This window comes from Schistocerca gregaria, chromosome 4, assembly GCF_023897955.1.
Source record: "Schistocerca gregaria isolate iqSchGreg1 chromosome 4, iqSchGreg1.2, whole genome shotgun sequence".
NCBI lineage: Eukaryota > Metazoa > Arthropoda > Insecta > Orthoptera > Acrididae > Schistocerca > Schistocerca gregaria.
In genome coordinates this window covers 313,862,008-313,875,749 of record NC_064923.1, presented here as the reverse complement: position 1 = coordinate 313,875,749, position 13,742 = coordinate 313,862,008, and the positions used below count along the sequence as shown (strand labels likewise).

The following is a 13,742-nucleotide window of genomic DNA, read 5'->3' as shown; positions in this document are numbered from 1 at the left end:
GTAGGCCATTTAAGGAATCTACGTAAGTCCCATCTGCTAGGAATGTTCTTGGGCATTGTCTTTTGGGATGCCCAGGGTTGTATTCTGTTTGGTTTTCTTGAACCTTCACAAATCATAAATGCATTGTACTCAGAAACGTTTCAAGTTGCACTGTGCATTGCACAATAACCACCTAGGGTAGATCATCCTGAAACAGAATAATGTGCATTGACACACTTCTCGTGTCACTGTAGAGAAGATCAGAACATTTAGGTGAAAACTCCTTCACATTGTTGAAGAAGTTAGACAACAGTGTATCTGAAGCTAGAATGTAGTTCTATCCCAAGGTTATTTTCAAATTTGCAAATGATGAGAAAAATCTCTACAAACTAATGGAGAATATGTTGAAAAGTGACAGAAAGTATTTTGAAAAGCTGATGCATTTGATTTATCTAAAAATTGTTGCTGATTACTTTCAGTATGGCCCTCATGTTAATCAGTTTCCAGTTCACAAGGTTATTATCACACAACAACTTATTTTGTCTTACGCTGATAAACACAATTTGAGGATCATCATCATCATCATTTAAGACTAATTATGCCTTTCAGCGTTCAGTCTGGAGCATAGCCCCCTTATAAAATTCCTCCGTGATCCCCTATTCAGTGCTAACATTGGAACCTCTTCTGATGTTAAACCTATTACTTCAAAATCATTCTTAACCGAATCCAGGTACCTTCTCCTTGGTCTGCCCTGACTCCTCCTACCCTCTACTGCTGAACCCATGAGTCTCTTGGGTAACCTTGCTTCTCCCATGTGTGTAACATGACCCCACCATCTAAGCCTGTTTGCCCTGACTGCTACATCTATGGAGTTCATTCCCAGTATTTCTTTTATTTCCTCATTGTGGACACCCTCCTGCCATTGTTCCCATCTACTAGTACCTGCAATCATCCTAGCTACTTTCATATCCGTAACCTCAACCTTGTTGATAAGGTAACCTTGAAAATCAAGTTTTTGAAAATGAAAGTAAGGTGAAAAAGTGTGAAAGTTAAATGCGAAGTAATAATACAGCCAGTAAAAAAGAATACAATGATGTACACACTATATTGAAGAGACTGCAGGCTAAAAACTGTGCTATGACTAAATTTCAACTTGTAGCTGAAGAATTAAATACTCCTACACGTTATAAATACACTTATACAATTGTACTTGGAAAGTAACACAAAGGAATTATAATTACCATCTCAGTAACACACTATGGTTTTCAAGGTAAATCTCTTAGCTGGATGTCATCATACTTGGCAAACAGAAAACAAAGAGTACTTATTAACATAAATGGCAAGAAATTTCTCTCTGGCTGCAAACACACTCAATTACATGTTCCACAAGGTTCAATGTTAGGGCCACTATTTTTTCTGTATTATATTAATGACATGCCATGCCAGGTCCAGTCTGATACTATCCTCTATGCAGATGACTCAACAGCTGTAGTCTGTTGTAATAATGAGGTAGAATTAATTCACCATATTGAACAAACACTTGGGGAAGTGGAGGCATGGGTGGTATATGGACAAAAAATTAGAGACTGCAGACTGTGTCAAATTCCTTGACATATTAGTCAATAAAAACCTATTATGGAGTTATCATGTGGTCAACATACTGGGTTGACTGAATAGCCTTGTATATATTATGAATATCTTGTGTAGTATTATTGATTTAGCTGTAAGAAAAACTGTATATCTTGCATATTTTGTTTCAGTCATTAGGTTTAGTATAATTTTCTGGGGGTCTGAAAAAACAAATTTACTTAGAGCTTTTACGCTGCAAGAAAGAATCATCTGAGCAATGGTGGGAGCAAAACCAAAGCAACATTGTAAACCTTTATTTGTAAAACTAGATCTAATGAGCATTAATCATACGAAAAACCCCATACTATATGGGCGTAAAATTTGCAAATAAAATATGGAGAGGTATGGATGACCTGAATGTAAAAGGTACCAAAAGAGACCTGGAATAATATCTGAAATAATGTTACTGTAGTGTAGAAGATTTCTTTAATGGCAACAATAACTATAATTGTAATTAAAATACCTCTTTGAATATGTTACACCATATGTATTATTAGTTTATTGCCTATTTTTAGTATTATTATATATAGTGTAATGTATCTAAAAACAAAGATGACACAACTTACGAAACGAAAGTGTTGGTATGTTGATAGAGACACTAACAAACACAAACACACACACACAAAATTCAAGCTTTCGCAACCCACGGTTGCTTCATCAGGAAAGAGGGAAGGAGAGGGAAAGATGAAAGAACGTGGGTTTTAAGGGAGAGGGTAAGGAGTCATTCCAATCACGGGAGTGGAAAGACTTACCTTAGGGGGGGAAAGGGACAGGTATACCCTCATACACACACACACACACACACACACACACACACACACACACACACACACACACACATCCGTCTGCACATATACAGACACAAGCAGACATATGTAACAAAAGCAGACATATGTAAAGGCAAAGAGTTTGGGCAGAGATGTCAGTCGAAGCAGAAGAACAGAGGCAAAGTTGTTGTTGAATGTGACAGGTGAGGTATGAGCGGCAGCAACTTGAAATTAGCGGAGGTTGAGGCCTAGTGGGTAACAGGAAGAAAGGATATATTAAAGGGCAAGTTCCATCACTGGAGTTCTGATAGGTTCGTGTTAGTGGGAAGTATCCAAATAACCCAGATGGTTTAACACTGTGCCAAGATGTGCTGGCCGTGCACCAAGGCATGTTTAGCCACAGGCTGATCCTCATTACCAACAAACACTGTATGCCTGTGTCCATTCATGCAAATGGACAGTTTGTTGCTGGTCATTCCCACATAGAAAGCATCACAGTGTAGGCAGGTTAGTTGGTAAATCACGTGGGTGCTTTCAAACGTGGCTCTGCCTTTGATGGTGTACACCTTCCGGGTTACAGGACTGGAGTAGGTGGTGGTGGAAGGATGCATGGGACAGGTTTTACACTGGGGGTGGTTACGAGGGCAGGAGCCAGAGGGTAGGGAAGGTGGTTTGGGGATTTCATAGGGATGAACCAAGAGGTTATGAAGGTTAGATGGTCGGTGGAAAGACACTCTTGGTGGAGTGGGAAGGATTTCATGAAGGATGGATCTCATTTCAGGGCAGTATTGTAGCGCTGGTATATAGGCACAATAAAAAAACATACAAACACAACACAAAATTTCGAGCTTTCGCAACCCACGGTTGCTTCGTCAGGAAAGAGGGAAGGAGTGGGGAAGATGAAAGGATGTGGGTTTTAAGTGAGAGGTTAAGGAGTCATTCCAATCCTGGGAGTGGAAAGACTTACCTTAGGGAGAAAAAAGGACTGGTATACACTCGTACACACACACATATCCATCCACACATATACAGACATAAGCAGACATGTCAGTCGAGGCGGAAGTGCAGAGGCAAAGATGTTGTTGAATGACAGGTGAGGTATGAGTAGCGGCAACTTTAAATTAGCAGAGATTGAGGCCTGGTGGATATCAAGAAGAGAGGATATATGGAAGGGCAAGTTCCCGTCTCCGGAGTTCGGATAGGTTGGTGTTAGTGGGAAGTATCCAGATAACCCGGACGGTGTAACACTATGCTAAGACATGCTGGCCGTGCACCAAGGCATGTTTAGCCACAGGGTGATCCTCATTACCAACACTGTCTGCCTGTGTCCATTCATGCGAATGGACAGTTTGTTGCTGGTCATTCCCACATAGAAAGCGTCACAGTCTCAGCAGGTCAGTTAGTAAATCACGTGGGTGCTTTCACATGTGGCTCTGCCTTTGATCGTGTACACCTTCCAGGTTACAGGACTGTAGTAGGTGGTGGTGGGAGGATGCATGGGACAGGTTTTACATGGGGTGCAGTTACAAGGGCAGGAGCCAGAGGGTAGGGAAGGTGGTTTGGGGATTTCATAGGGATGAGCCAAGAGGTTATGAAGGTTTGATGGTCGGTGGAAAGACTCTTGGTGGAGTGGGGAGGATTTCATGAAGGATGGGTCTAATTTCGGGGCAGGATTTGAGGAAGTCGTGTCCCTGCTGGAGTGCCACATTCAGAGTCTGACCCAGTTCCGGGAAGTATCCTTCCAGGAATTTCTCACTTCCACCCTTGCCTCTCAATCTTTCTTGAAAAACCTTATCCTACTCCCAGCATCACCACAGCCGAAGCCCAGGCTATCCGTGATCTGAAAGCTGACTGATCCATCATTCTTACGGCTGACAAGGGTTCCACGACAGTGGTACTTGATCGTCGGGAGTATGTGGCTGAGGGACTGCGTCAGCTTTCAGACAACACTACATACAAAGTTTGCCAAGGTAATCCCATTCCTGATGTCCAGGCAGAGCTTCAAGGAATCCTCAGAACCTTGGGCCCCTACAAAACCCTTCACCTGACTCCATCAACCTCCTGACCCCACTGACACCTCGCACTTCTACCTTCTACCTACTTCCTAAAATTCACAAACCCAAACATCCCGGCTGCCCCATTGTAGCTGGTTACCAAGCCCCCACAGAACATATCACTGCCTACGTACATCAACACCTTCAACCCATTACATGCAGTCTCTCATCCTTCATCAAAGACAACAACCACTGTCTCAAACGCCTGGAATCCTTACCCAGTATGTTAGCCCCGGAAACCATCCTTGTAACCATGGATGCCACTTCCCTATACACAAATATCCCGCACATCCAGGGCCTCACTGCAATAGAGTACTTCCTTTCACGCTGGTCACCTGCCACCCTACCTAAAACCTCTTTTCTCATCACCTTAGCCAGCTTCATCCTGACCCACAACTTCTTCACTTTTGAAGGCCAGACATACCAACAATTAAAGGGAACAGCCATGGGCACCAGGAAGGCCTCCTCGTATGCCAACCTATTTATGGATCACTTTGAGGAAGCCTTCTTGGTTACCAAAGCCAGCCAACCCAAAGTGTGGTACAGATTTATTGATGACATCTTCATGATCTGGACACACAGTGAAGAAGAACTCCAGAATTTCTTCTCCAACCTCAACTCCTTTGGTACCATCAGTTTCACCGGGTCCTACTCCAAAACCCATGCCACTTTCATTGACGTTGACCTCCATCTGTCCAATGGCCAGCTTCACACATCCGTCCACATCAAACCCACCAACAAGCAACAGTACCTCCATTATGACAGCTGCCACACATTCCATGTCAAACGCTCCCTTCCATACAGCCTAGGCCTTCGTGGCAAATGAATCTGCTCCAGCCCTGAATCCCTGAACCATTACACCAACAACCTGAAAACAGCTTTCGCATCCCGCAACTACCCTCCCGACCTGGTACAGAAGCAAATAACCAGAACCACTTCCTCATCCCCTCAAACCCAGAACCTCTCACAGAAGAACCCGAAAAGTGCCCCACTTGAGACAGGATATTTCCTGGGACTGGATCAGACTCTGAATGTGGCTCTCCAGCAGGAATACAACTTCCTCAAATCCTGCCCTGAAATGAGATCCATCCTTCATGAAATCCTCCCCACTCCACCAAGAGTGTCTTCCCACCATCCACCTAACTTTCGTAACCCATTGGTTCATCCCTATGAAATCCCCAAACCACCTTCCCTACCCTCTGGCAGCTACACTTGTAACCGCCCCCAGTGTAAAACTTGTCCCATGCATCCTTCCACCACCACCTACTCCAGTCCTGTAACCCGGAAGGTGTACACTATCAAAGGCAGAGCCACGTGTGAAAGCACCCACGTGATTTACCAACTGACCTGCCTACACTGTGACGCTTTCTATGTGGGAATGACCAGCAACAAACTGTCCATTCGCATGAATGTACACAGGCAGTGTTTGTTGGTAATGAGGGTCACCCTGTGGCTAAACATGCCTGGGTGCACGGCCAGCACATACACTGTCCAGGTTATCTACATACTTCCCACTAACACCAACCTATCAGAACTCCGGAGACGGGAACTTGCCCTTCAATACATCCTTTCTTCTTGTTACCCACCAGGCCTCAACCTCAGCTAATTTCAAGTTGCTGCTGCTCATACCTCACATGTCATTCAACAACATCTTTGCCTCTGTACTTCCACATCGACTGACATCTCTGCCCAAACTCTTTGCCATTACATATGTCTGCTTGTGTCTGTATATGTGTGGATGGATATGTGTGTGTGTGCGAGTATACCTGTCCCTTTTTCCCCCTAAGGTAAGTGTTTCTGCTCCCACGATTGGAATGACTCCTTACCCTCTCCCTTAAAACCCACATCCTTTCATCTTTCCCTCTCCTTCCCTCTTTCTTGATGAAGGAACCGTGAATTGCGAAAGCTTGAATTTTGTGTGTGTATTTGTTAGTGTCTCTATCATTATACCAACGCTTTCATTTGGTAAGTTACATCATCTTTATGTATATATATAGAGGGGGGAAAATATATATCTAAAAACAAAGATAATGTGACTTACCAAACAAAAGCACTGGCAGGTCGATAGACACACAAACAAACACACAAAATTCTAGCTTTTGCAACCAACAGTTGTATCTTCAGGAAAGAGGGAAGGAGAGGGAAAGACGAAAGGATGTGGGTTTTAAGGGAAAGGGTAATGAGTCATTCCAATCTCGGGAGCAGAAAGACTTACCTTAGGAGGAAAAAAGACAGGTGTACACTCGCACACACACACACATACCCATCCGCACATACAAAGACACAAGTAGACATTTGTAAAGGCACAGTGTTCGGGCAGAGATGTCAGTCGAGGCTGAAGTTGTAGAAAGACAGATGAGGTATGAGCGGCAGTAACTTGAAATTAGCGAAGGTTGAGGCCTGGTGGTTATCAAAAAGAGAGGATATACTGAAGGGCAAGCTCCCATCTCAGGAGTTCTGACAGGTTGGTGTTAGTGGGAAGTATCCAGATAACTTGGACGGTGTAACACTGTGTCAAGATGTGCTGGCCGTGCACCAAGGCATGTTTAGCCACAGGGTGATCCTCATTACCAACAAACACTGTCTGCCTGTGTCCATTCATACTAATGGACAGTTTGTTGCTGGTCATTCCAACATAGAAAGCGTCACAGCGTAGGCAGGTCAGTTGGTAAATCACGTGGGTGCTTTCACATGAGGCTGTGCCTTTGATCGTGTACAACTTCCGGGTTACAGGACTGGAGTAGGTCGTGGTGGGAGGGTGCATGGGACAGGTTTTACACCGGGGGCGGTTACAAGGGTAGGAGCCAGAGGGTAGGGAAGGTGGCTTGGGGATTTCATAGGGATGAACTAAGAGGTTACGAAGGTTAGGTGGACGGTGGAAAGACACTCTTGGTGGAGTGGAAAGGATTTCATGAAGGATGGATTTCATTTCAGGGCAGGATTTGAGGAAGTCGTATCGCTGCTGGAGAGCCACATTTAGAGTCTGATCCAGTCCCGGAAAGTATCCTGTCACAAGTGGGGCACTTTTGTGGTTCTTCTGTGGGAGGTTCTGTGTTTGAGGGGATGAGGAAGTGGCTCTAGTTATTTGCTTCTGTACCAGGTCAGGAGGGTAGTTGCGGGATGCAAAAGCTGTTTTCAGGTTGTTGGTGTAATGGTTCAAGGATTCCGGACTGGAGCGGATTCGTTTGCCACAAAGACCTAGGCTGTAGGGAAGGACCCGTTTGATGTGGAATGGGTGGCAGCTGTCATAATGGAGGTACTGTTGCTTGTTGGTGGGTTTGATGTGGACGGACGTGTGAAGCTGTCCATTGGACAGATGGAGGTCAATGTCATGGAAAGTGGCATGGGTTTTGGAGTAGGACCATTTCGAAATCTTTTCTGTCGTCTTATTTTCTCTTTGTGTTTTGGCCAGTGGTTTCACTTTGTATTCACCTTCTCCTTTTTACTGGAATCTACTATACAATTTTATCCCGCCTATATATACTCAATAATACGTAACCCACTTCCAAACCATAACGAAAAATTTTTTTTCGACCTTCATAAAATAACCGTTTCTAGTTCACTAACAGTTCCTTTCACCTATTAAACAACCATTTCGGCTATTTATAATAACTTTCGCTTTATTTCCGTTTCTGTTTTTCCCATGTCACTGATCATTTTTAGCTGCTTCCCACAGGTTTTAACGTCATTATTTCTTTGTCAGACAATTGTTACCCTCATTTTCTTAATCTGCCACCACAAAACCACCCCTTTTAATACATTTACACATAGTTTTTTCGAAATTTTCCCTAATTTCTCCATCCTTTAACGTGTTTTGCTGGTAACACAACCACCTAACCTTTATGCACATCGTTGTCTACCAACCCAGGTTCACCACAGGATCAACAAATGTCTGCTTGTGTCTGTGTATGTGCGGATGGATATGTGTGTGTGTGCGAGTTTTCCCCCTAAGGTAAGTCTTTCTGCTCCCAGGATTGGAATGACTCCTTACCCTCTCCCTTAAAACCCACATCCTTTCGTCTTTCCCTCTCCTTCCGTCTTTCCTGAAGAAGCAACCGTTGGTTGTGAAAGCTAGAATTTTGTGTGTATGTTTGTGTTTGTGTGTCTATCGACCTGCCAGCGCTTTTCTTTGGTAAGTCACATCATCTTTATATATATGTGTAAAACTGACAAGTCACCTATGTCACAATCTTTGATTGTATAAGGCATGTTATGTGATAATAAAAATGGAAATATTGAGAAGCTAAACATGTGACAATAAAGTGTTATGGAAAAAACTAGGTAAGTAGTTCACTTTCATTTAGCTCTTAACATGGTTCTAAAACGTCTGCCACAATGTTAACATGGTTTTTAAACCACATCTGCAATGTTATGATATGAAATGTACATGGAGAAAGCCATGAGAAACAGTAATTTATTTCTACTGCCTGGTGTCTGACTTCTCCACTTGCCCATTCTCCGATATTTGATTTCATGCGTAGCTGTGATATTTTCAGTCATTGTTATTTTCATCAAAAATTTTCACACTAAGTACATTTTCCCACATGTATTTCACCCCTAGTTTTATATTCTTGGGAACCTGTGGGTTATTGTCTTCAGTAATAATGAACAGTTATAAATCAAAAACACATATTCTGAGTTTTCTCTCATAAATATAGGAGCAACTGAGGAACCTATTACTTAGCTAAAATTTGTCAAAACTCATGTCTTACTGCCATAAGCCACTATGAAAAATCTTTATTATTGCTTTGAGTTTTCATAATCACAATTTATCATCAGGCAAAAATAGTTTTTCAATTACAATATTCATGTGGCTACATCAGGATGTTGTATAGAGTGTAGATGAATGTAATACAAGTATCCACACGAGTACTGTAATCGAAAAACTTTTCATATAATCCTTGCAGTGTCATGCGGATGCGGTAGGGAGGGGCATGTGGTCAGCACACTGTCCTCCTGGCCATTTTGCCAGCTTTGCAGAGCATGGAGTCATTATATCTCATTCAGGTAACTCTTCAATTGGCATCATGAGGCTGTGTGCACCCTGTACCAGTCCTCCCATTAGAGAAAAATTCTTGTCAGTACCAGAAATTGAACTCAGGTCCAGCACATGGCAGTCATCTATGGTGACCACTCAGCTACAAAAGCAGACAAAAATGTCCCATTGATTATGATAATACGTGATAATTAAAACTTATAGAAACAATAAAACCTTCTTCTTAGTCGGTGATTGCACTACAGATCAGTTCTCAATACATATCTGTATCTACTGAAAATGTATTTAAAATTTAAAAATCTTGTATTCAAATATTAATAATAATTATTAATATTATTTCAGGAAACTTCTGGAACCATTGCAGCCAGACTTGTTGAGGCAGAAGCAACTGAACAAAAAATTTCTGTTGCCAGAGAGAAATACAGAACTGTGGCTGCTCGTGGTTCTGTTTTATATTTTGTTGTTGCACAGTTGGCAGAAATCGATCCCATGTATCAGTACTCACTACGATATTTTAATCAGGTAACCTAAGAGGGACTCTTACAGTATAGAAAGTTGACTTACATATGTTTTAGTTCAATTATAATCAAATAGGTCTTCGATTTTATCCTCTGCATCTTCTTTAAAAGTTTGGTATTAGGTAGTTGTAATGTTTAATGATGCACAAAAATACCTAAAAATTAAAGAGATATAACTTCAAGATTAGTTACCACAACATAAGATATGTTGCAGTTTTCTTTGAACTCTTGATGTATAGACCTGATGGGCTCTCCTGGAAGATGAGTAGACTGCTACAGAAATGTGATATTCAGTATATTTTTCTCAAATCAATGTCTAAGACAATCTAGTTGTCTCAGCAGACATCTCGTCCATCAGGGCATTAAAATGTGAAATAACGTGAGTTTCACTAAATTACAGTGTGCACTTCAAAAAACAAAGGAGTATCGAAGGGCCTAGTTGGCACTGGGTGCCAAACTCAGCTGTAAATAGCACTATAACAACAAACATACTTCACTGTCTTGTTAGATTCCAAGTAGCAAGTATCCATGATAACATAGCTAACAGCACCTGTAGTAGATGGCTGTATTATTTCCATCATCCTTTTCATGTGTATCATAAATGGCCTTCCAGTATTATACACACAGGTGACCTATTTTCCCTGCCCCCATTTTTACAGCGTTTCTTTCATCAGTGACAAATTAATTTTCTCTGCATGTCACATAAATAATCAGTTTTTAAGCTTAAGTTAGTAATTTGTTTTCCTTTGTTTTTATTGTGTTACTAACTCATTAAATAGTGCTGCTGCTCAAGTGAAACTATATGGTTCCAGAGACTTCTTCAAGTGTCAGACACCTACAGTATTATGTTTACATCTAGACTGAACCAACAGATGAACATTTTTACCAAGGCATAGACATTTGAGACTTGAAGAGGTACCTAGAACCACTTGTTATGTAAATAAAACTGCCTTTTCCTGCTGCCACTTACTTTATTTTTCACAGGTGCAATTTGCCTTTTTCTTGCTCTAAGATATCATCTGTGAGATTTATAATGATAGAGTTTTGTTATTTTTAGATTATCAAACAGTTCACATTGCGATTTTTTTGTGTAAAAAAGTAAAGTAAAACTTGCTCAAATTGGTGCGTGGAATTTAGAAATCTGCCCATACCGTATAAGTATTTCAGTCCTGACACATTCATTGCACTTTTATACCCTAATTTTTTGTATAAAGAGGAACATGCCTAATGTGAAACTGGAAAGCAAATCTTAGAACATACCTAATAATTCATTGTATAATGTGTAAAAGAGCCTATACAGTACTACTGTATTACAGTTTATTAGTTACTCATGACTCTACTAGGACGTTACCTTTAACACCGCTGTTAAGCAGCACAAAACCAAGAGAAAAGGTCCAGCATAGCGCGGCGCTGCAGGTGTGAACCTAGAATGGCTCTGCTCTGTGCAACTATGAGTAAGTTACACTCAATGTCGGGACAGTACATCAAAGGAACACTGTTTTATTGTGCGCTGCCTTCAAAATCACTAACGATTCAAGGTGAAAAGTGCAGAAGAATGGCCAAGGAAAGACTCACTGTACTGCTGTGTGGAAACATATTAGGTGAAATGGAAAAGCCACTGGTGATTGGAAAGGTGGCAAAACAGCATTGTTTCAATAACATAGACATCAGTAAGCTTCCAGTCACATGGTGAAGCAATAAAAAGGCATGGATGGTGAGTGGTCTTATGGAAGAATGGCTGGGCTCTTTCAATGCCAAAATGAAAAAAAGGTAATCGCTTAGTTCACTTATTCCTAGACAATGCAACCTGCCACCTGAAAGTAACATTATCAAAAATGAAATTGGCTTGGCCCCCTCCAGATTCAACCAGCCCCACACAACCCATGGGACAAGGGTTATTTACACATTCAAGAGTCATTATAGGTGATTACTGATGCAATCTCTTATTCTTGGTGTTGAAGAAGCCCAAAATGTGTTTGCTCTTGCACGTTCAGTTTCTGTTCTGGATGCAGTAAATTGGATTGGCTTTGCAGTAAAGGAAATAAAACCCAAAACTGTCACCAAGAGCGTCAACGAAGCGGGATTTGGGGTTCAAGAACAAGACGCTTCTGTGGCCATCAAAGTTCAAGAAAATGCAGTAACAGTTGCTGGATTAATGAAAATGTGAAACATTTTATGTAGTGCAAATGATTACATTCAAAGTAATGACTTTCTATCAACTCACTCCACTTTCACTTCAGCCACAGATTTAACAGAAATCCACAACACTGAGGATGACAAAGAAGAAGAAAAGGATGAAGAAGAGGAGCAAAATGATGTCCCTAGAACAATTAATATGCAAGAAGAAGCCATTCCATGCATAAATGACATTATGCAATTTGCAGTACACACAAAGTCTCCCAACTTGTGCGAACTATTGTACGGTGCAAAAAATTGCCTAGGAAAAACAATTTTGAACAGGAAATTAAAACAAGTTTCCCTCCTTGCTATTTGGCAAAGAAAGTGAAATGTAAAGCAAATAAATGGGGGATTAATAAACAAATTTAAAGTTCGAGTAAAAGTATAGAAATGCTATGCTATTTATCAATTAGATCAATTAGTGTAATAGACCAGTGTTCTATTGTCCAATATACAGTAAATGAACATTTACTGTGCTGGAGTGCATAATTAAAAATGTTTACTGTACCATCAAACGGAGTGATTTCAGACATTTTTGTCATTATTTTTATTGTAACTTTTGTATATATTGTTAGATTAAATTGATTGTTATAGAAGTGGTAGGGTATACGTGTAACAAATAAAATATCCCAGAACCAGAAAGTGTATGTGTAGGTATATTTAACTGAGGCAGTTAAATAAAGTGTCCGAAGTCACCCCATGGATTGGGGTGATTTTGGACACATGTGTTTTTTAAATCTCTGTCCAAAGTTACAGTATATAGAGGGTGAATTTGCACAGTTACTGACTTTTTTAAAATTCTACATGCTTTTTATATGATTTTGGTGAAGGTAGCCCTTTGTTACAAATAAGTGATACGGAATGATGGTTCCATCACAGTTGATCATGTTGCTAGGTGAGAGATTTTCCAGCTTTGCCTTGGTATTGGAGAAAAACATCTTAACAGTCTCTTTGTTCACTTCTGCACGAGCTCATTTAATATTTTCGCTTAAGCGAACGGGAAGATCTTCTGACTGTCGGTTGTGGAATAAATGCACCCATTCTTCTCCTGGCAAATTATTACGAAATTTCTTCTCTTTTTGCCAGATTTATCAAGGTATCCTTTAACTAAATATCTAATACCCAATTTAGTGAAGGGAAATCCCCAATGTGCAGCCCTCCAGATACTTTGCTTCAACATTTCTTCTTCATCTTTATTTAGCAGTGGCTGTCCTCCCATTTTTTTTAGATGTGCTTCCTGCACTTTATTTTGTATCTTTGATTTAGGTATAACATACAAATCACATGCTTTTCTGAACGATAATTTACCACTCTGAATATCACTAACAGCTTTATCTAAAAGTTCTGGGTCATAATTACATCGTACTGTAGCACCTCTCCTGCTCTTATACGTTCTTCGCATTGTCTGAAATCACCCCACACAGTACACAGTTTTACAAAAACCATCATTATTTTGTATCCTTGCAGGAGAAAGTCGACATACTTGTACAGAAATTGTCTCAATGCTGTTAGCTATGGAGCACATCGACAAATAGGGTTACAATAACTTCCCGCACGACGCACCAATAGAAAGTTTTCACTTTACGATAATGCATGCGTTTTTAACACAGAGACTGTTTGT

At 40.9% G+C, this 13,742-nt stretch overlaps 1 protein-coding gene across 1 annotated transcript in view; it reads left to right on the top strand.

Annotated features, from left to right (window-relative positions):
- LOC126365881 (dynein axonemal heavy chain 6) overlaps nt 1–13,742 on the top strand; it is a 1,020,408-nt gene that overhangs the window by 787,347 nt on the left and 219,319 nt on the right. Inside the window, exon 55 of the mRNA XM_050008578.1 lies at nt 9,768–9,947. Coding sequence (XP_049864535.1) covers nt 9,768–9,947 — 180 coding nt within the window. The remainder of the gene's footprint in view (nt 1–9,767; nt 9,948–13,742) is intronic.